We start from the raw sequence: 24,700 nt of genomic DNA, 5'->3' as shown, positions 1-24,700 counted from the left end.
TGAATCCCTACCTATAATTTAACCTGAATGAGAGTATTGATTTACCAAAAATACCTTTAAATTATATAGACACTGTAAATTTTTTCAAATCTTTTGGCAAACCATTAAATTCAAAATGTTCTCCCAAACATTGCTATTTCGCTGCCATTGAATTTGTCAGAGAAAATTCACTTTTATTAGAAAAAGTTTAAGAAGTCATTCGAAATACAGTGGGATTGTAACATACTGTGCAAATTAGATGAAGAATTGAAAGTTAAGCTAAGAAATGTGGATATTCATCAAAGGATTTCATACTTCTTTACTTCTTAATCATGTTTGTTTCTGCATATATTTAAATGAGAGAGAGAGAGAGATTGTGTGTATGTGTGTATGTGTTTGTATATGCACACTTCACTTTAGAGAAACCATAATTAGGGAATATAATATAGTTCAAATATTTTGAAAACTTAGGCATAAAAGGGCAATAATTGGGGAAAACTAATCTTAAATGTTTCCAACTATTGCTTTAAAAAATAACAATTAGCATAATTCAATCTAGAGGAGATTAAAAAAAGTGACTAACCTGTGTGATTGGGATGAGCCAACACTACATTGATGAAATGATTTCCAGCTTCACAAATCTGCAAAACATTTCAACCTTTTCAGTGTGATATACTTGGGTCTCTTTTAAAAATACATTTTCAGATATACAAATATCCATGTAATATATTGATTCTAAAGATCCAAAAATATACTATTACTCTAATTGTAAGAAGAAGAAATTTTGTATTTTAACAATGAAAGAAGCTGTTGTGGACATATGTAGAATCAAAGGAATGAGTCACATTGAGGTAGAGATTTTGACCGTATTCTTGATCCCTTTTGATAATTATGTTCAAATTGCCTTGTTAATCAGGTCCTGTTGATTATCTGCTTTGTATTTGCTACAATAGGTAAATTTTCACAGCATGAAGAGACAAGCCATATCACTGAAGATAGATTTGGCATAGGTTTATATATTCCAGGTTTACTAACACAGTAGCAACCCTTCCACTGCAAGGGTAGTAGTATGGTTCCTGACTGCTTTCAGCTCAGTTTAGAAAATGTATTGTAAGCAGTACTGCCCCACAAAGTCACTTGTTGCTTGTCTGTCACCTGACCTCTTAATCATGTACACTCCACTAGTTGTCCCTGTTTAGTAGACCACTATGACCCTCTAAGAAGCTTCAGGGTTAACAATATCTCCTGGGCTAATACTGTTTGAATTTGCAACATGTAGCCTCTGAAGATAGAACTGTTTCCTTTGTCTGTCATATACACCTTACCTGATTTAATGCAAAGTATGTATTCAATATATACATACTACGTTATTAATAGCAGGTTATGCTATCCAAAATATAAGCAACCCACAGATATTAGCAAAATTGCTTTAGTTGTGAAGAACAAGATGGTCTAGATTTTAAAATTGCTATCGCACAACAGTATGAATATACATAACACTACTGACCTGTACACTAAAAATGGTTAAGATAGTAAATGTTATGCTATTTTTCTTTTTACCACAATTAAAAGTAAAAGAAGCCACTAGGTAAAGTGTTTTAAGTGAGAAAGAACATTAGAATGGTAAATGATAAAAATTCAAATAGACTTGTACCTGGATGCATATGGGTGGCTTAAAGTAAATTTTAAAATATTCATTTGTGCTTGATTTTATAAAAACTTTATTGACTACTTGTTGCTTCACACTAGCATTCATTTGAAAAGTCATTCAATAGTCCACTCTCTTCTTCAGAGTTATCATTAGGTGGATAAATAAGAAATGTGAAATTTCTAGCTAACAGAATTGAAAAAAATCAGTTTTTACATGGAAAAAATCATCATTTAAAAAATGTTTTGATTCAGAATGTAATGAAAACATTTTTACTTCTTTCAGCACCCTTTGTACTCTCAGTTCGCTGAGATTACAATTTTATTTTTAATCAGTACACCTAAACATTTAACAATGTACAATGTGGGGAATGTTAAATTTTTATAAACCACAAAGGACTTTGGTTAATATATTAGAAGTGATATATCATGCATCACATTGTACTCCACAGATTTTTCTGAAAATATTCCTGATTAAATTCCACTGTTTGCAGATTGAAAGACATGATTGGATCAGAATATATAAAATTTCAGCAGTAAGATTCTTATTGTTTACTACTAGGCACAGTAGCCCCTCCCCCTTATCTGCAGTTTCACTTTCTGTGGTTTCAGTTACCCACAGTCAATTGAGGTCCAAAAATATTAAGTGGAAAATTACAGAAATTAATTTATATGTTTTAAATTGCCCGCCATCCTGAGCAGCATGATGAAATCTCAGGCCATTCTAATCTGTTCTGACATTCTCTTGCTGTGCTTAATTTATAAATTAAACTTAGCCATAGGTATGTATGTTAAGAAAAAATACATGATATATATAGGGTTCAGTACTATATGAGGTTTCAGACATTCAATGAGAGCCTTGGAATGTATCCCCCACAGATAAGGGGAGATGACTGTATTGTGCCTCAGTCATATCATGTTGGCATTGTGGCAAAGATGCCAGTGGCCAATGACCAAAACAAAGGTTCCAGGGAGACCAACTTGCAGGGAGATATATATCTTGCTCTTCCTAACAAGTTTCATCATGTTAAGCATTCTCTGCTTTAAATAGTGAAAATGATGTGTCTATAGAAAAACAAACAACAGCAGACAAATGCCCTAATATAGAATTTGTAGCCATCAATCAAGTAGTCAGGCTGTCATATTATCAGAGTAAAATACTTTTAGTTTCCACAGCAAAAACAAGTAACCTTTATTCTATGATCTCATAATATTTTTAGAGGATGACCATAATCTATCTTTTTTCTGCATATGTTATCCCTACATTTTTATATGCATTATTATTAATTATTGGCAGTTCTAATATCTTATAACTTTATCATTTAAGCAATGTGATAATCATTTTACTAATTTATATGAAACAGAATCTGCTAAAATGTTTCTAACACTCTTAAGCTTGAGTTTCAGCTATCTTTTCTCTATAATAATGATAATAACAATTATTATGTTATATTTATTTTACCTTAATAAATATTTCAAGAATAAGGAAAATCTAGGCTAAATATATAATTACAAAAAGTTTCACCTGTAAAATATATCAACTTCTGATCTTGGGATGTTAGTTTCTTTTCTTTTTTCTTTTTGGAGAGTTAGTTTCTACTTTAAGGGATAAGGTATATCACACACACTGAAATACTATTTGATAATATAAGCCAATATTATACTGTCTCAGCATTCATTAAGTCATAACTTATGATAATTTATATTACTATGATCATAAAATTATAGAACTTTATTCTAATTCCTAATCTCTACTCTTTTATTATGAAACCCACTTATATGTGATTCCATTTTTTAAAAAGGATAATATACATGTGTTTCAGAAGAAATATATTCAATATATTAATTATTGGTTTAACAGAAAGTACATGAATACCAACCTATGATTATTTTTCATTAAGACAATTTTTTTAGAGCAGTGTGAAGTACACAGCAAAATTGAGGAGAAGTTAACAGAGATTTCTTACAGACTCCCTGCCAATACATGCATAACCTCCTTCATTATCAACACCCACCACCAGACTGGTACATTTGTTACATTTGATGAACCTACATTGACACATCATTATCAACCGATGTGCACAGTTTACATTACAGTTTGCTTGGTGTGAAACATTCTATGTTTGGACAAATGTATGACATTTATCCATCATTATGGTATCATACAGAGTATTGTCACTGCCCTAAAAATCCTCTGTACTCCTCCTGTTCATCCTTCTCCCTCCAACTTCTGGAAACCACTGATTTTTTTTTACTGTCACCAGAGCTTTGGCTATTCCAGAATATCATAGAGTTGGAATCATATAGTATATAAGCTTTTTAGATTGGTTTAAATATACATTTAAGGTTCCTCCATGTTTTTTTCATGGATTGATAGCTCTTTTTTTTTTTAACACTGAATACTCTCCCATTGTCTGGATATACCACAGTTTATTTATCCATTCACCTACTGAAGGATATCTTTACTGCTTCCAAATTTTGCCAATTATGAATAAAGCTGCTGTAAACATCCCTGTGCAAGGTTTTGTATAGACATACGTTTTCAACTCCTCTGGGTAATACTCAGGAGCATGATTGCTGGGTCACATGGTAAGAGTAAGTTTAGTTTTGTAAGAAACGTCAGTCTTTTTAAAATGGCTGTGCCATTCTCATCAGCAGTGAATGATAGTTCTCATTGCTCCGCATCCGCACCAGCATTTGGTGTCATCAGTGTTTTGGATTTTGGCTATTCTATAGGTGTATAGTGGTATCATGTTGTTGTCTTAATTTGCATTTCCCTGATGACAAATGATGTGGAGCATCTTTTCATATGCTTATTTTCCATCTGTATATCTTCTTTTGTGAAGTATTGGTTAAGGTCTTGGTCAATTTTTTAATCAAGTTGTTTGTCTTATTGTTGAGTTTTAAGAGGTTTTTTAAAAAAATATTTTGGATAACAGTATTTCATCAGACATGTCTTTTGCAAATTATTTTCCCAGTCTATGCTTGTCTTCTCATTCTCTTGACATTGTCTTTGCAAAGCAGTGTTACATTTTAATAAATTAGCTTACCACTTATTGCTTTCATGGATTGTGTTTTGGTATTGTATTTAAAAAGTCATTGCTATACCTAAAGTCATCTAGGTTTTCTCCTATGTTATCTTCTAAGGATGTTATAGTTTTGTGTTTCACATTTAGGTCTGTGATCCATTTTGAGTCAAATTTTGTGTTGAGTGTAATTTCTAGGTCTAGATTTGTTTTTTTTTTTTTTTTTTGGCATGTAAATGTCTAGTCATTTCAGCACCACTTATGACTGTCTTTGCTCCATTGTATTTTCTTTGCTTTAACCAATATACTTTTGAAAATGAAAAACTGAAGGATTTTAAATAAAATTTCAGACATCATATTTATATTATTGTATGATATGAATGATAAATTTTACTAGTTCTTTTAGTAATTTATTTTTTGCATGAGACTAATATTTTATTGCCTAAACTTTGCTATAGGAGAGGATATTTTCACTCATAAATTGCAACTCGAAGTCTGATTTGGAATTGATTTAATGTTTAAAAATAGTTTATTTTATTTCTCTGATCCATCTCATTACCACAATTTTGGGGATATCTGAATTTTTTTAATCCATAGAGCTTTCATGAAATATTGTATAACATAAGAGTGTGCACATATAGCATAACAATATAGTATAAGAATAGCACAATAGAGTAGAATTTTAAAAATAAATATTATTAAAAAAAATAAATATATACTATGTAGTTAATTATTGTTAAAACACTTGTCATTATTTTGGGGATTCTTTTACATTAGCTTTGATATATATTTATATATAATTTATAATTATATATTTTGATAATTATATATCAAGATGACAATTTTTATGGTTATAGTAACTGCTGATTTTATTTTAAATCATTACTATAATTAAGAGTAAGTCAGTTTTAGCTGAAAAACAACAATAATTATAACAAATTATAATGAAATAGCAAAATATAATATGTATTAATTTTATATCATTAATTTCTTAAAACTAGTTTTCTAAATAAGTTATTTAAGAAGAAGTGAGTTCAAATTTAGGTATAAATGTTGATTCCTATTTATGTTATTATTTATGTCAGATATTTCAGGGGCTTTGAGAAGAAGTGAAAATGATGAGAAAACATAGTCCTAGATTTTAAGTCTGCAGTAAGGAGTAAATGTAAATCATTTTATTGGTATCTCTCAAGAGTTGGCAGAGGATCAGAAAAAAATTGTCATGACCAAATCTGAGCAAACTGCTGAAAATATTTAACTTTGGTACATTTTTTTTTCCCTTCATTCATCTCATCCACAAATACTAAATACTCACAAGCACTTCACTAGCCTTTCTGTGGTTTCCACAGCAGGGCCCCACTCTCCTCCACCCTTATTAAAAGCTATGATATATCATTCCCACAATCCTCTCCCCTAATCAAAAATTATTGTGCTATGTACAATGTCCTTTTCAGCTAAATGCTACCAGAGCAGGTGTGACTTCTTGATAAGAGCCTAATTTATTATTTCTCCAAGAGTATTTGCATTTTAATAATGAGAAAACAAACTCAACCTAAATGAGTGAATAACTAATTGTGAGAATGAGGACACAGAGGTAAAACCAGGGAGAAAAATTAATGTCACCACTTTTCAAACCATGTCTTATGCATTATTATCTGTTCCTCCCATTTTGTACATTATTGAAGACAGTACGAAAAGCAAGAAAAAAAATTTCTTTTCTGATGTAATGCTCAATGTACAAAGAATTGACAGTCAATTGCTTCTGGAGAGCAAAAATAAAGTTGAAAGAAAGAGTGGATAAAGGAAACAGGATTATTTTTTATGTAAAATATATATTGTTTTGCAATGGTAATTTTGGTGTTTTGTGGGTGAAGTTGGGTTCAGAGGATAATTAGGGGGGTCATAGAAATATGAAGAGCCTGGATTATAGTGTGTCTCAACAATATTTGCAGCAGAAAATCAAAATTACATCTAAAAGTTTTGGAGAGCGATATTCTAAAGTGCTTATAGAGTTGCATATATTTGACTTTTTCCATGTAGATTTTGTGATACCAGAATATATTCAAGGGAAGTAAATTGTGTTGAAAGTCAAAAAGAATTTATACAAAAGGAGAGGTGATAAAATACTTCTTAGAACATAGTTTAAACATGTCAAAACTCACCAAAATCAAAGATTTTCCACAAAGAATCATTACCTAATTTTGGAATATATTATGTACACATTGTGAAGTGTCCTGTTTTGCTTGACATATTTTGTTTAGTGTATTAGGGAAATCAGAATATTAGTAGAAAGAAAATGGAGGGAGTAGAAGAAAAAGTTATAACTGTTAATTGTTAGTCCGCAAAAGGGATGATTCATCCATTAATAATTAACTATAATCGTATTCAACACAGTGCTAACATATTTTCTTCTTACCAAGTGGTAATCTGGCTCTACATAACTACAGAAGCTAAACCAACTTTAATGAATAATACTTTTCTTCTTCTGTGTTGAAAGAGTGTATAGATCAATAAATGAAGAACGTGATGTTTTGCAAACATAACATTTTATTAGCAAAAACATTAGCACTTGCAAATAGGATACACATTTTCTGGTTGAATTTTATATTATACAAGATTGACCCACGAATTTCCCCATTGTTTCTTCTATATAATTGATTCTACTATATACTGGTAATTTTAATATAAAATAATTTAAAATAGATTGGACTTAAAAACAGGTTGCTTATTCTTTCTAAACTGTTTGCACATATGTATTTGTGATAAACCTGAAACTCACACATATGTTTTCAGTTATTATGAATGAAAAATTTAACCTTGAACTATAGGGTGTTATGCTCATAATAATATGGTAGGAATCTTCAATTCAGGTGATTATATACAAGCTCAATAAACTCACTAGTTGTTATATTCTGTATTAGAATAAATTTCCTAAAATTCATATCTTACTATCGTATTTTATTAGTAAAAGTTTAATGTGTCTTGCCTACATTAAGAAGTTCCAGGATTAGCAGGCCTTATTATTTTATTTACTTATTTTTATTCTTTTCCATTATAGTTTATTACAAGATATTGAATATATTTCCCTATGCCATACATTAGGGCCTTGTAGTTTATCTATTTTGTACACAATAGCTTGCATCTGCCAATCCCAAGCTCCTAATTTATCCCTTCCCCCACCCCACTCTCCCCTTTTGTAACCCTAAGTTTGTTTTCTATGTCTGTGAGTCTGTTTCCGTTTTGTATCATATTTTAGATTCCACATGAAAGTGATATCATATGATATTTGTCTTTCTCTGTCTAACTTACTTCACTTAGTATGATAATCTCTAGGTCCATCCATGTTGCTGCAAATGGCACTATTTTATTTTTAATGACTGAGTGATATTCCATTATATATACCACATCTTTGTTATCCATTCATCTGTCAATAGACACTTAGGTTGCTTCCATGTCTTAGCTATTGTAAATAGTGCCACTGTGAACATTGGGTGCATGTATCTTTTTGAATTAGAGTTTTCTCCAGATATATGCCCAGGAGTGGCATTGTTGGATCATATGGTACCTCTATTTTTAGTTTTTTAAGGAACCTCCATACTGTTTTCCATAGTGGCTGCACTAATTTACATTCCTACAAACAGTGTAGGAGGGTTCCCTTTTCTCCACACCATCTCCAACATTTGTTATTTGTAGACTTTTGAATGATTGCCATTCTGAATGGTGTGAGGTGATACATAATTGTAGTTTTCATTTGCGTTTCTTTAATAATTAGCAGTGTTGAGCATCTTTTCATGTGCTTATTGGCTATCCATATGTCTTCTTTGGAGATATGTCTATTTAGGTCTTCTGCCCATTTTTTGATTGGGTTGTTTTTTGTTTTTGTTGTTGTTGTTATTGAGTTGTATGAGCTGTTTGTATATCTTGGAAATTAAGCCCTTGTCTGTTGCATCGTTTGCAAATATTTTCTCCCTGAACATAGGTTGTCTTTTCATTTGTTTATAGTTTCCTTCACTGTGCAAAAGCCTATAAGTTTGATTAGGTCCTATTTGTTTATTCTTGCTTTTATTTCTACTGCCTTGGGAGACTGACCTAAGAAAACTTTGCTACGAATTATGTCAGAGAATCTTTTGCCTATGTTCTCTTCTAGGAGTCTTGTGGTGTCATGTCTTATATTTAAGTCTTAAAGCCATTTTGAGTTTATTTTTGTGTGTGGTGTGAGGGAGTGTTCTAACTACAATGATTTACATGACGCTGTCCAGCTTTCCCAACACCGGTTGCCAAAGAGACTTTATTTTCTCTATTATACATTCTTGCCTCCTTTGTTGAAGATTAATTGACTGTAGGTGTGGGAGCTTATTTCTGGGCTCTCTGTTCTGTTCCATTGATCCATATATCTGTTTTTGTGCCAGTACCATGCTGTTTTGATTACTGTAGCTTTGTAGTCTTGTCTGAAGTCTGGGAGGGTTATGCTAAGAGACCTTTTATATTTGTCATCACAATTTACAATTTTAACAGAGCCACAGTGGAACTTATGTTGCTTTGAAATGTGGAATTAAAGTTATTACGTTTACCTAGTACGTCTGTATTGGACATAGTCTATGCTACTATTAATTGGTATTTGTGTAGTTTGGTGCCTTGGCTCCTATAAGACAGCAACTGCGGTAAAGTTTTCCTATTTGCCTAATTCTTCTTGTTATTATTTAATAAATGTTTTCCAGTGGATAATGTATAAAATAGCACTGACTAATAAAGGCATGTATGAGGAGGAAGAACTAGTATGTTAATAAAAAGGGCAGAGTTTTAAAAAATCTTTAGGGGAAAGTGTACATAACAAACTATTTGAATTTTGATTATTTCCAGTTATGTCTCTTTTCACTTTTTAAGAAAAATATTATAACTATTATGACATATAGTGTTTTAAAAAGTTACAATTTTTCTTAAAATTTTTCTTTCACACCAGAGCCATGGATTTATAACCGTATCACATTTGAAAAAAGGGAAGAAGTCAAGAATATTATATAAAATGGGAGCTGTGTAAATATTTACAATGAAATAAATGACAGTAAATGAGTTGCAAAAAAAAGTAGGAGATATCTTAAGGAGGAAAAATAAAACAATCAGATATTAATCTAAATACATATCTGAATAAATACCACGTGTGTGGTTATTATTGTTTTCACTCATCAATTTATTCTTCCATTTGCTTACATTTACTGAGTAGTTAATATACAGAGAACATTAGACTTGGTTCAACATAGGTTAACAATGAAGGCATCAAAATAAATGAATTGCAAGATTGCTGACTATAAACAGTATACACACATGGAAAATTAAAAGGCAGTGATATATTTACAAACTATTTGCTTTAAAATTCTAAATAAAATAATTTGTAATTTATTCAAGCAAGTGGTGAGTACACTTGTACAATACTAGGTGCTAAAATGATAAAAGCATAACCTGCCCCTCTCACAGCCAACACAGTAGTGGATGTAATTAACTAAATTATTAATTCTATATACATATATATCTATGTGTATATACACACACATACACATAAAGGTTCATATGAGAGCTTTTTACAAAGTGTAGTGTATAATTTGTTCCTTGTATGAAATGGTGGGATATAAGTTGTTCAATACAAACTTCACAAAGGATCTTGTCATGTACGTGAATCATGGGTGCTTATCAATGTATCAGGGACAGGAATAGTGGGAGTTAATCTATCAAGGGCAAGAATGAGGGAAAACACGACTAAAGAATGAAATCATGGAGTTATATGGCATGTGGAGCTAAATATATATCTAAGAAAATAATTAATGCATTTCAGAAATAATAAAGAATCTTGTAGTCAGATTGGTTTGTATCAGATTCAGACAATGCATATGTGAAGTTAAATAGAATGATCTAAAGAACTGGACTGAGGACAATTAGTGTAGAGCCCTGTTTCATTCACAAAAGTAGACTTTGTTTTCATTCAGAATTACTTAACAATTACGCCAAAGTTTTCTGGATAATCATCAGGTAGACTTGTAAAACTTTCTGCTCTTAGCAGTTTGTAAGTTGGTAAATGTGCAGACAACTGGAAGAATTACTAAGTTTAATTTTTCCCCCAAATTTTACTATATTTCAAATAATTCTAATCATCCTTTATAGATGAGTAGAACATTATGATGAAAAGATTTAGAGAGCTAATGACTTGATTATGGGAAGTTATTTGATTTATTTCATTTAATGCCATTATGCATATAATATAAAAATAAACCATATTTTCTACATGACAAATCCTTAAATGCAATCTATTTGAATGCTTAATAATGTCACAATTAGAGCATGAATGGCAAATAATATAAATAATACATACCAGAAAATTGATAGCAGATACTGTGACTTGCCTGTTTCCAAATGCTAGAAAGCAGAAGAAGATGTTATGTAAACACTCAGTTTTTTGGATTGGCAAACTATAGATATAATTCAGGAAAGATTTATTGGATATCACTACCCTCTAATAAAAAGTACTATGTGATATGTGATATGTACTATCTGACCTTTTGGAATGATACTTTTGCAATCTAAAGAGATGACAATATTTTGCTTTCTATATATACTTTTCTTCCAGTGACCTAATGATATTTAGAATATAAATGGAGTCTATTTATAATTTTTATTAGTAAACTCTTTGAAAGCAGATTTAATTTACCTTGTTCGTCATTTTAAAAGCATATTAGTATGACCTAGTGTGTAATTGCACTCAATAATGTCTCTTCTTTTTTAATGTTCAACAATAGAAAGAAAAATGCTAATAATAGTAATTTTTATTTTTGCATTGATGTTTTGCAACAGGCAATATTTTAAGTGTTTTATATATTTTCATCATAAAAACAAACACATGAAGCAAATATTATTGTTCTCACCTTACAGTAAAAAATTATACTTTATATAACTTGCCAAATCATATAAAGAGTAATGAACAAAATGGAATTTGAAACAGAGTTCTAAATTCACCTTGTTTATAGTGGAGAATTTGGAATATACAAAAATAATGAAAAATAAAATTATCTAATAAGCTCATTATCTGTATTAACAGTTGCATTTCTTCTAGTTTTATGTAAATTGCATTTATTTATATAAACACATCTACAAATAAAAATTAATATAACTACTCATTTTGAATCGGGTTTTTAACGTAGGAATATATTTAAAGACTTTTACGATATTATTAAATATTCGTTGTCAAAGGTATGGTAGAAACTACATCATAATGTATAATGGGGCTAGTCTTAAAACATTAAATATTATCCAATTGCTGCATAATTAGAATTACTTTAATTTTATAAATAATAGACAGTACTGTTTCAAACATCTTTCCATATAAATCTTTTATTTAAGTTCTATTTCCATGGGCTAGAAACTTAAGAGGGTAATATAGTTAAATTTTATATAAGTATTTATGCATAGATATATGTAAAACATGTACATGTATTGGAAGTTTTGTTTTTATAAAGTACATATATATTATTATAAAATAAAATATATTAATGGACACATTTTTGAAAGAGATAAAAGTGTAAAGGGAAAACAAAATTCATCCATGGAAAAGCAGTTAATATTCAGATTTTTCCCTTTGGAAATATACATATTTGTTATATACTTTTACCATATTTGATAGAATTATTTTATAATCACTTATTCCCTTAATATTATGTTATACATGTTTTGCCATATAATTAAACATTTTTCTCTAGCTAAATCATAATAATTAGCTGGTATTCATCCCTATAGACCATAATTTTTAAAAATTTGTATCTACTACTAGACTAAACTTCACTAATTCAACACCAGTTTTTAGAAATTTATATGGCAGGCTGTGTGATTGTGGAGAAATTAATTATAAATAAACACAAATGCAACCCTTATCTTAATAGAAATTATTTTCTGACAAGGAAACAAATACTCATCACATGCTAACAAATGGAAGCATGCAACTTTAATGTGTTACTGAGAAGGATCTATGCAATATTTAATATACGAGCTAAAAAGAGGATTTATTGTAATCAGGGAGATCAGGGAGAACTTTGAGTACATGACTGAACTTTTATCTAAAAAGATAAATAGATATTAACACAAGGATGAGAGGGTTCAGAACATTTCATGCATCAAGACTGTGAAGATATGCCTTGTTTTCATTTTTTAGTGAGAATAAATAATGATGTGATAAAAAGGTACTGGGCCAAAGAGTGTAATTTTAAAGTATTTTTATATTTATTTCCAAAAAAAGTTGCAGATAATATAATTTGAAACAAAGAAAAAAATGTTAGACACCATTAAAACTTCCTATAATGTTTTTATAATTTGTATAATATTTCACATTTAGATAGGCAAAAATGTAGGTCATTTTTCCTTGAATGTTTTTGATACTAAATATTTTTCTATTAAACTTCCTGAACATATGCATTCCAGTTTATGGTTAATGGAATATTCTTGCCATTGGGCAGTCCAATTATGATAATATATTTTTCTTATTTATTTTAAATATTGTTCAAGTATGTAAAGTGACCTCCCTAATGGTATATGTGTTGGAAATACATACCAATATGTTGTTTTTCATTTAAGTACTTTGTGTGTGTAAATGTGCAGATGCTATTTCTTTTGTGCAGTCAAATCTGTTGAGAACAGGGCTATAAAAAATGTGAAATTGTTAATGCAGAGAATACAGAAAGAGGTGAAAAAAAACCCCAGTTGATGTAAAGGGCAAAGCACAATGTAAATTATGACAACATAAAAATAACGGAAAATTAATTATCATATCTGCAGTAAGGACAAAATATCCTGAATTAAATACTTGAGTATGTAAGTCAAAAGTACATACACAAAGTGAAAGCACAGAAAAATATGATGAAAAAATTAAACACACATAAAAAATACAACCACTGTTTCTTTCTTTCTTCTAATTGTAAGGATGAAATGAAGGAAGATTACATTGTAAGCATTCAGGTTTTAAAGAAAATTTTCAAGGGAAATAATTTAAAAATTGGCTCAACTATTCTACAACTCTTAAGTACCTGAACTTAACGCAGCATATAGTTTGAGTACAGTGTTTTAATATAAAGGAATTTTTAACTTGTTTAATTAGTATGTTTGTTTCATTTTCCTTAAATATGATTATTTAATAAGATTATAACTACTTGGCTAAAAAAGCTTTGATGTGTACTGTTTACTCTTTTGTCACTTTGTCATAGTCTTTGCTGTAATGTTAGTATTTTTACTTTTAGATTCAATAGTTATTTAGGAATAGGTTTTTAAGTATCTAGTTTTAAAATTTTTGTTTAAAAATTTTTGTACTTATCTATGTTTTCAGGTTTAGTTCATCTCATCTAAAGATAATGTAGTTTGTACCTTTTTTTTTTTTCTTTTTGGATTCCACATATAAGCCTATTTACAAAACAGAAATAGAGTCACAGATGTAGAAAACATACTTATGGTTACCTAGGGGGAATGGGGGGAGGGATAAGTTGGGAGATTGGGATTGACATATATACACTACTATATATAAAATACATAACTAATAAGAACATACTGTATAGCACAGGGAATTCTACTCAATACTCTGTAATGACCTATAAGGGAATAGAATCTAAAAAAGTGTGGATACAGGTATGTGTATAACTGATTCTCTTTGCTGCACAGTGGAAACTAACACAACATTGTAAATCAACTATACTTCAATAAAATTAATTAAAAAAATAAAGATAGTGTAGTTTGTACTAGTTCTACTTTGAAGGAACAGCATTTACAATCTAATATATAATCAAAAATTTTAATCTATAAATTCTAATCAAAGAGTTATAAAAGGGGAAGAACAATCTTTAAAAATCTTAGGCAGAGATAATGAATGCAAGGATCGAACTTTTTGTAGCATTTAGCAGAAAAGTGAAATTCTAAGGAAAAAATAAAACCTAACAAATGTCATAATCACATGACAAATTAGATCCCATTATTTGCCTGCAATGTGGGCTAATTATCCTAGGCCCCCCACCATTATTGCTATAGACTGAATGGTGCCTCCCAACATTTAGATGTTGAAACCACAACCTTCAATATAATGGTGTTTAGAGATGGAGCTTTTGGGAAGTAATTAAGTTTAGTTGAGGTCATGAGGTTAAGGCCCTTTTGATGGGAATTAGTGTCCTTAATAGAAGAGATGCCAGAGAGCTTGCTTTCTCTCTCTCCACCACGTGAGCACACAGAAGGGAGCAATCTGCAAGTCAGGAAGAGAGTCCCCACCAGGGAACCCCATCTGCCAGCACCTTGATCCACAATTGTTCCAGTTATTTGCTGGTTGTGAGTGAAATGAATAAGAGATGTGCAGTTATCAACCACCATCAGATGTCACCGACCATGATGTGCATCCGTTATTTATAGAGTGATATGTGGACTAAAGAGCTAGCTGCAAAATTTATACTTTGTGCAATTGCAATTAGCATATGTGGTAACTGAATTTGAAGCATGGTTTTAGGGGATGGTATTATTTAAATAAACCATAAAAACTGAAATCCATGCATATCAGAGCCATGCAAAGCATGCAGTGCCTGTAGATGACATTCACTCTCCATTTGGAATAGGTATTGTAATGCTCTATATATTTTCACATTATTTGAGTCCTACTTACATCATATTCATTTAAGAGTCTTAAGCACAGTAAAATTAAACTTTCAGAACCTAATTTTCCTAATATATAGTGGGGAATATTAACACCTACATAATAATATTGTTTCTAATTACAAAAGAAATAGCAATTTTGCAGTTCTTGACAAACAATAAGTTTTCCATAAATATTTTGCATATATTAACACCGTTAACCTCTATTATTTTGTATCAGTTATATGAATGTAGCATTTTTCAGAGGCTCCTCTTTTTAAACATACTATGGATAAAAAATGTCTTTTAAAAAATTTTTCTGTTCATGTTCTAAAGTTAGAATGTACATCTTTTGTTAAAATATTTTTAAAAATCAGTTAGAGTTTTGTGAGATCAGGGAATTTTCTCCTTCAATATTCATACTTAATTTGTTAGTATTTAGAAGAGTTAAAGTTCTGAACATTGCAATCATTTACTGTGATTGCTGAACTAGATTTGCTGATTTTGGCAAAAACCCTGAATAATGTAATTCTCTGTGTCAGTGCTTCAAGAAAAGATATTAATTTATTTTAATGTCTTTAAGGTTTATGTTATTTTATAAAATCTAAAATAAAGCTTGAATACATCATTTAATCCATTTATTTTCAAACTTTATAAACTAGAAATAGACCACAAAAAATAACTCTCAGTTAAATATGAAATGTCAACACATAACACTAGGGCTCTGCTGTGTGTGCCTTGTGAGCTGCAGTAAAAGCTGAGAAGAGAAAGGTCCACAGAAGATAAAAGAAATGGAATTCTTTGATCAGGACAGGTATGTTTCCCCCAAGATTAGGAATTGAGGATTTAGATTTGGTTCCAGTGTGCAGTTCACTAAATTGCTTCATCTGAGTCAAGGGACAAGATTTAATAAAGTTATAAATAGGGAACAATATGCCACAGGAAAAAAAGCCTCTATTTTTTTCTTTTGAAGTTATAATTAAAAGAATAATTTAATTATTTATTTTAAAAATCCTGATGGTTGTACATGATTATGTGATCATATGGCATGTTTCTTTTTCATCTTTCCTCTTTCATTTTACTATCTGTCATTTTGAAGGTTTATAATCAACTTACATTTTTTGCTAGAGTTTCTATGGAAAGAAAATAAATCAAAATATGTCAGTCAAATATGGTCTTTTAAGCCTACATAAAAATTTAATGGAGTATTATGAAAGCAATTTAAAATTGACATTTTTTCATTATTTTCTTATTCCTTTATATGTTCCATGTCGTTCATCATCTCTATGTAGTTTAGAACAGAGTTTTGATGTTGGCAATTTAGTATGGGTATAGTTAAGAGTAATTTCTACATACATGGTGGTGTATACCGTGGGTGATTAATGTAGTAGGCAATCCAAGAAGTGAATCCCCAATAAAAGGCACAACTCTACAAATAAAACAAAATAAAAGTTAGGGAATATATATATATAATATATATCGCATCATTTGAAGTCACCCCATACATTTATATGCCACACTGCAGCATTTTGGTATAAAAAATGTTATAAATTTTCTAAGCTAGTTAAATGGAATGCTTCTTCATTCAGTAAAGTAGCATTTTAAAAGTACCTATCTGATATCACTAAGAAAATGCATTTCTTTGCTCAACACTTGTTAATATAAATGAGTATTTAGGATATAGAGAAATGTAACAATGTATTGTATGAAGATTTTTCAAGAATAGCTTTTGTCTATCAAGTAGTAAATAGGAGTGAAGTAATAAAAATAATAAATAGCTATTTTCCAACAGTAAATGAACAAAAGAATGAATTATTTAATCATTAGTAGTAATGTTTCTTGATTGATTATAGAGGGAAATGTCCTGGTTTTAGGTGTTAGGTGTACTAGGCTATGATGCTGATCTTACATGACGAATTTTAATACCTTCTCTCAAAAGAGAAGCTAGTCTAAATGATTTTTTGAGGTTTGTAAAAGTTCTAGAGTTTACTGTTTCATTATAATGACAACAATAGAATGTCTGCTTGTTGAAATTTTTAGAAAACAGATATTTGCTAAAACTCAGGAATATTTTAGTAAAGAAATAATTCATTCTGAAACTAAATTTTAAATTGGAAAATAAATTAAAATAAATTTTAATTTGAATTGGAAAACTGAATTGCACCATGTTATCTAATGTACATTTCCATTTCAATGTTCCAGAACATTTCCCGTTTTCTTGATAGTTAATTGATGGTTAATAACGTTTGTATTTACCATTTTGGGGAAGAGCAAAGATACTGTCATTACACTGACACCAATCACAAATATAGGGTGTAGCATCATCATTTTAATCACACAAATGTATATTTATAAGAGGGTTTATATATGAGATTCTTCCTCTTCAAGTGGCACTTAATCTGAATTCAGTGCTAAGTATTTCCAAAATTAAAGGTGCCTAAAAGTATGTAACTTGTAACGTAAGGTCATGCCAAATATTTTATGTGATGTTATTGGTTGAGGGCAGCTCCAATGAACTAGATCGCTCAGGAAATGGCATTTCAGGGGCAGAATGTTTAAGATATACTGATACAGCTGAATAGAAAAATCTAAGCTTGAGAGAAATAAACATGATTTAATGATGATGCAGATGATCCAATACATAAAATTTCTCAATAACAATTAAAATTACAAAACATATCCGTTCCCACCTTTATCAAATTTTTCAAAGGTGTATGTCCTGCAGAAACCTTGTGAACAAATAAGGTTTCCAAAAGGTATCGGATATAGTGTATACAATGACAGAAGCAGGCCAAGCTAGAAAGAGAATAAAACACAAACACATTAAATTCCCTTCCAAAAATCTGGGTCGCCTTATACATAAGATGTTTTAATTTTTTTTTTTTTTTTAGTTTACTACAACTTTCTTTTTCTTATTTATTTTTATTTTTTATTTTATTATTTTTTTTATGTGGACCATTTTTAAAGTCTTTATTGAATTTGTTACAATATTGCTTCTGCTTTATGTTTTGGTTTTTTGGCCTCGAGGCATGTGGGATCTCAGCTCCCTGACCAGGAATTGAACCCGCATCCCCTACATTGGAAGGCAAAGTCTTAACCATTGGACCACCAGGGAAGTCCCTTTTTCTTATTTTTGAAGTTACATCTTTTTTAAAATTAATTTTTACTGGAGTATAGTTGATTTACAATGTTGTGTTAGTTTCTGCTGTATAGCAAAGTGAATCAGTTATACATATACATATATATTCACTCTTTATTAGATTCTTTTCCCATATAGATCATTACAGAGTATTGAATAGAGTTCCCTGTGCTATACAGTAGGTTCTTATTAGTTATCTATTTTATACATAGTAGTGTGTATATGTCAATGCCAATCTTTCAATTTATCCTTCCCCCACTTTTCCCCCTTGGTAATCATAAGTTTGTTTTCTACATCTGTGACTTAATTTCTGTTTTGTAAATAGGTTCATTTGTATGCTACAACTTTCTATTTATCAGGAAATATTGTTTCTGGTAACCAAAACACAAGTTTTTTTGATATTTTTATTTTATTTATTCTAGAAAATTTCTAAATTTATTTAATAATAAAAGTACTGTAACAACAGTTTCTATAAATTTACTTCTGATGACTCTCATGATATTTCATAATAACAGTCATAAACTGTATGTTCACATCTGCCCAAGGAATATATATATCAATATAATAATTGTAAATATGCTCATATCAAAATGCCTTAAGATTGAAGCAGAAAATTTACAACTTTAGAAGTATTCAAAACATACTTACAATGCATTTGACATTTTATAATATTCAAAATACTTTTTTCATTGTCTGATTGTCCTTTAGCAAGTACCATAGACTGAAAAAGTTCGAATTTCCTTTCCTATGGAGTCAATGCAGGTTTTGTTTTGTTTAGTTTGTTTTATGTTTGGTCTTTGACTGCCTAACATATTGCAGTATTATGTGTTGCTTCAGTTGCTTTGTTTTTGTTGCTGTTCTAACGTATCACCTCTTCTTGTCATTTATATAACTAATATTTAAAAAGTAAATGTCAAATATGATTTATAGAAGCATGTTTTCTTGTTTATATTTAAAATATATTTCTATTAAAATATGCACCTATTTTATTATAAATAAACCTGTAAAACTTCAAAAACTATAGTTGTTATTCAAGAAAATCAATAAGAATCAAAGATTGTATACTTAAATGTATAAAGGTTAAGCATAAAAATAAGCATTTCATTTACAATATGTAAAATCAAACATTGAGTCTACACTGTAAGTTTATATTAAACACAATGAATTAATGATTTCTGGTATTAACAAGAATGACTTTAGGGAAAACAAATAATTAATCAAATAAAAACAAACCAACCTGGCTAAATCATTAGGGAATATATCATTATTCATTAATTCATAAAAATATAATTGTGCACCTATTATGGGAGAGACATGTTCTGTGTGATGTGTATATCTAAGAACAATAGACGAATTCTGAAAGAAGTGAGAAAACAAAGTGTAGATATTTGGGGACAGAGCTTTCTAGACAGTAAGAGAAGCAAAAACAAACATCCTGATACAGAAGTTTGCATGTGGGTTCAAAGGACTGGTAAGAGAATCAGCATCTCTCTTAACTTGTTGGTTCTTTTGCAGAATATTTATATAAATACCTGAGTAGTATAATTTTCCATTTTGTAAGAAAGCAGAAAAATTATCTTACGCCCAGCAATGTAGCAGAGCACTGAATGAGAAATTTTAATTTAAACTATGATTAAATTAGTTCACATATTTAATTTATATTACACCATTAGGGCATAGATATTAGCATAGCAGCTAGCTATGACTTAATATCTGGATATATACCACTTTGCACATTATTGGACTTTGCACTTACCAAGTTTGATTTCATTCCAAAATATTCTTTCTATTTAATTATGGTTGACTTCCCTTCAAACATCAACTCTTTCTCTTTCCAGTACTAAACTAATTGAACATCCATAAATAGGCTTGGGTCTCTTTTTTCCAAATGTAATATTTGAAAATATCTTATGTTTCATCAAGTAAGTTTCAAGGTATGAGGGCTGTGAAAGAAGACACTTTATAGAGCTGCAAGGGAGGCAGTGTACCAGGTTTCTGTTGAGGAAGAATATGAAGGCAATGTTCAGATAAAAGGTTGACGATATAAGAAATTTTGTGAACAGTGGACTTTGAATTGCAAAGGGCACAGTGGAAGGATTCCAGGAGTTGAGAAGGGCTCAGGAAAGGCAACAAATAGAAGATTTTAGAGTTTTTTTAGATGGAGTGTGAGATATGAGGGATGACCTGACCTCTACTAGACACTTAAATTTCAAAAGTAGTTTATGTGTTTGTGTGTATCTCCTCTGAATGATTTAATATAAACTTAACATATTTGCTCCTTAGGAAGAATGTGGCACAGATACATTTATCACTGAGATGTTACAAAACATGCTGTGTTTGTGTTTAAGAATAATAACCAACTATCGGTCAATTCCTTTGAGAATGCTGCTGGGGAAAAAAAAAAAAGTGTTCTTTTTTCATGCTGTGATATATATCTGGTACACATTATATGTTTGATCTAAAAAGTGAGGGCAATTACATTCTCCTATGAACACTCCACCCCAGACTCTTTCTAAATGAATTGGGCATTCTCTTAACTTAAGAAAAAGAAAGGTAGGCTTTAACATTCCAAAAGGCCCTGAACAACTTGCCAGGTACTGACCTGACTATGATCCCTGAGATCCAATCTCCCCTTGCTTCTCTGTACCTCTGCTCTACTAGCTTTCTCTCTGCTCCTACAAAGCATCAAACTGCTATGTACCACAGATAATTTCCATATGAAGATTCCTCAGATTTACTAGTTAAAATCTGACATGTCCCTTCAGAAAACAAAGAAAAAAGTTCAAACATAACTTTCGTAGAAAAGCCCATCTCAAAACTCACATCCAGATCAGGTTCCTCTGTTTTTATACTCTAAAAGTGCCTAATGTAAAATAAATTTTCATGTAACTGGTTCATGTATTTATCCATTCAGAACATTACTATTGAGTATTTTTTATAAATCAGGTAATGCGTTAAGCAGCAAAATTGACTGAACACCAAAAGACACCCATTATAGAAATTAAACTCTATAGAGGGAAGGACACAAATGACTATGTAAATATATAATTTTAAAGTAATAAATTGTATAAAGGAAAAACATTTTAGTAACGTATTTCTCATTGAAGGAATAGGAATGGCTAATACTAAGTAATATTGAGCTCTATTTGAAGTTTGAAAAAAATAAAGAAGAGGGAGGCAGTGGAGGAAGAATGGAGGAAGAAGGATGGTGTGTAAGGGCATGGTAGGTATCAGGGCAAGAAGGGTGGTAATTGTGGCTGGAGTACAGAATTAAGAGTGAAGGAAAGACAAATCTGAGATGAGAAATCCAGGAGTCAAATTATTCTCTTTCTTCTAGCATCCTTATGACCTGAATTTTGCTTCTTAATTCACTTAGAGTTTAGTCATTTGCCCAGGTTCCTTTTTTTTTTTTTTTAACAAATTGCTAACTCTACATGTCACTGTAGCATCTTGAATGATTATTCTTTCTCTTTAATTTGTTATTTGATATGAAGAGAGAGAGAGAGAAAGGGAGACTATTTCCACAATACGTGAAGAACTATAGTTATATATTCTGCTTTGATAACTGTCCTGGTTAAAAATAAAATTTGATTTTGTAATTTTTAAAACCTTTTTCTTCCAGTTTATTAGTTCAGTCATTATTTCTTTTCTACGCAATGTTGCCCATGTTTTTAGAGAAGTATTCATATTTTGAGTCCTATATACGGCCTCTCAACTTTGTAATATTAAGCTTTTCTCTTGTTGATTGTGATCATAATTAATTGAAATTACCTCTGTTTAAGGTATACTTAAAGTATTAAGTATATTAAGTAATAGTTCCTGTTTATAAACTTAAAAGTTGGCATGCATACATTATTTCTTGTTATCTAAAATATATTACCCTAAAATTGAATCCACTATAATTGCGTTTACAAAAAATATTTATTAGCATAATATCTGTGTACTAGTTTGTCTCCTCCTTAATCTGTATGTTCCATGTATATGTATTACTTACTGTACCACTGGGTGACGTAATCTCCTAGAGCTCTCTTTCATGTCATATATATATGGGATCCTCAAATAAAAGAGGAGATATATTAGCAGAGGTCCTGTGTATTCAGCCAAAAATACCTAAAAAAAGAAGGTGATTTAGATTAAACAGTACATTTTATAGATATGATTAAGATTTACTTAGGACCATAATAAGCATGTCCACAGACTTAGCCTGCTACATAAATAGGTGAAATGGACAGGTGAGCATCTATTCTTGAAAAAGAACTAAATTAAGTGCTATCGCAAATAGCAAGAAGTCTTCCTTGGAAGAATTAGCCAAGTGTTAAGGAAAAGGACAATCATAAATGGTTAATTTAACTAAAAATATTGAACATAATGATTTCTTCATAAATAGTACACAGGAATTTTTATTTAATCAAACAGTCATAAATGCATTTCTCATGTCTCTCCAGCCCCATACAAATGAATCTTCTGTGTTAACTGTCTTTGTCATTGAATGGAATGGGAAATAGTTTCTCTTTCTTTCTTTTAATCTTTTTATGGCCATGTCATTTTGAACTCAATTGATTTGACACTTATTCAGATTGAAATAATTTCTCTCTTTTGGAAATTTTAGATTAATTCTAATGAGTCTGAGTGAGTAGTTTTATAAGATTGACTTCTGAATTCTGGAGCTAAGTGGCAACCATGTATGTGGAGAGAGATATCCAATCTACAGAGAGACAATCATAAAAATTGGAAAGATAATTGAAAATGAGACCTTGTGATTGCAGAAAGATAATTGACTTGCTTTCTAATAGTTTTCTGAATCTGGTGACTGTCAGTTATTTGGTTTTGTTTTGATGCTAAAACCAGGTTAAAGTCACATTCTGAAAATTTCAGACAGAAAATCGAAAATAATTTCCCCTACAGGTGTTCAAAGAGAAGAGAAAGAATACAAACATGACAATGATAAATTCGACTGCCATTACTACTTTGCTTTGTCTTTGCCAATTTTCATCATTTTTCTAAGGTAGGAAACTTGAAGTTGTACATATTTTGCTCAAAAATACAGGTGTTCACATTGATTATTATGCTCTTATCTCTGGTGAGAACTTTGTGTAGCTACATGGTTAAGATATATGATATATGCACATACATATATAATTACATATATATGTATATATACACACGTATAAATAGCTATTTATACATGCAGGTTTCTTCAGTTATACTTTTTCTAAATGATATTTATTATCTCATGAGGCAAGAAAGACGTTTATGTGAGGATAAGAACAGTGCAACATCCGATAAATTCAGTATTAAAGCAACATTTTTACTGAGAGAAGAGACTATATTAATTTATGGCATACAACATTCCTGATTATTCAGATATGGAATAAAAATGTTTACCACTTTTGAATGTCTGATAATAGAATCTAGTTAATAATACTCTAGAATAATTAGGATAGTGATTGTTTTATTACAACAAAAAGTTTAAAATATCTATTTCAATACCTCTGACCTAGTCAAGTCAATTTTGAGCAAGTTCTATAGTAATATGTCAGAAATGAAAAGTGTTGTAAACAATAGTTAACCTGACCAAATGTCACTCTTTACTAAGTTATTAAAAATGTTATCACAAATATGAAACTTTTTTGGATCAGAGAAAATTAAACGACAATCTTATCTCTATCATCTCCTAAAAAAAATCAGGGGAGCCTGCTAGCTTACAATAATATGTTCTAGAAGACCCAGCATTTTATCACAAATATTGTTCATGCTGAAACATGGGGGTTAAAAGAGTACCAAAGTATGAAGGATACATCCGGACCTGAAAGAACTGGAGGATAATAAGAAATAACTTTTAGACAATGCATCTTTCAAGCAAAATGTCTATTTGGGTGCAGATAGAAGGAATAGAGATGTTTGATTATATTTAGGAAGTAATCAGAAAATAGATTTAGAGTAAAGAAAAACAAGAGCCATGTAGAGAAATATTAATACAACAGACTTCTGAAACAGGAATTGCTCTTCTACCACAAAAGAGAGTAAAAACAAGACTAAAGCCAAAATAAACATACAAACATATATATTTACAGGTATACAGCCTAAGCAAAGCAGGTGAATTTACAAAGACTGGGAACTCCATAATCCAAAAGTTTAATAGAGATTCTATATTCAAAATAAGCAGATGCACTTTCTTTTTACTTTGAAGATATATACTACTTTTAAATTCCAATTTATTTCTAACATCAAGTTATTTTCATGCTTCTCCTTATAGAAAGTTCTCTGTTTTAAA

General features: G+C 30.3%; 1 protein-coding gene across 2 annotated transcripts in view; it reads right to left on the bottom strand.

The window, feature by feature from the left end:
• Positions 1 to 24,700, bottom strand: part of TECRL (trans-2,3-enoyl-CoA reductase like) — a 109,964-nt gene that overhangs the window by 12,464 nt on the left and 72,800 nt on the right. For both annotated transcript variants that reach the window (XM_007193542.2, XM_007193543.2), the window contains exons 5-9: positions 22,421 to 22,536; positions 17,978 to 18,083; positions 16,644 to 16,716; positions 11,014 to 11,057; positions 563 to 620 (exon numbers count right to left, since the gene is read on the bottom strand). In XM_007193542.2, coding sequence (XP_007193604.1) covers positions 563 to 620; positions 11,014 to 11,057; positions 16,644 to 16,716; positions 17,978 to 18,083; positions 22,421 to 22,536 — 397 coding nt within the window. The remainder of the gene's footprint in view (positions 1 to 562; positions 621 to 11,013; positions 11,058 to 16,643; positions 16,717 to 17,977; positions 18,084 to 22,420; positions 22,537 to 24,700) is intronic.

The sequence above is a fragment of the Balaenoptera acutorostrata genome, chromosome 5 (assembly GCF_949987535.1).
Source record: "Balaenoptera acutorostrata chromosome 5, mBalAcu1.1, whole genome shotgun sequence".
NCBI classification, from domain to species: Eukaryota; Metazoa; Chordata; class Mammalia; order Artiodactyla; family Balaenopteridae; genus Balaenoptera; species Balaenoptera acutorostrata.
Note: the sequence above shows the minus strand (reverse complement) of the source record. Positions and strands in the feature narration are given on the sequence as shown.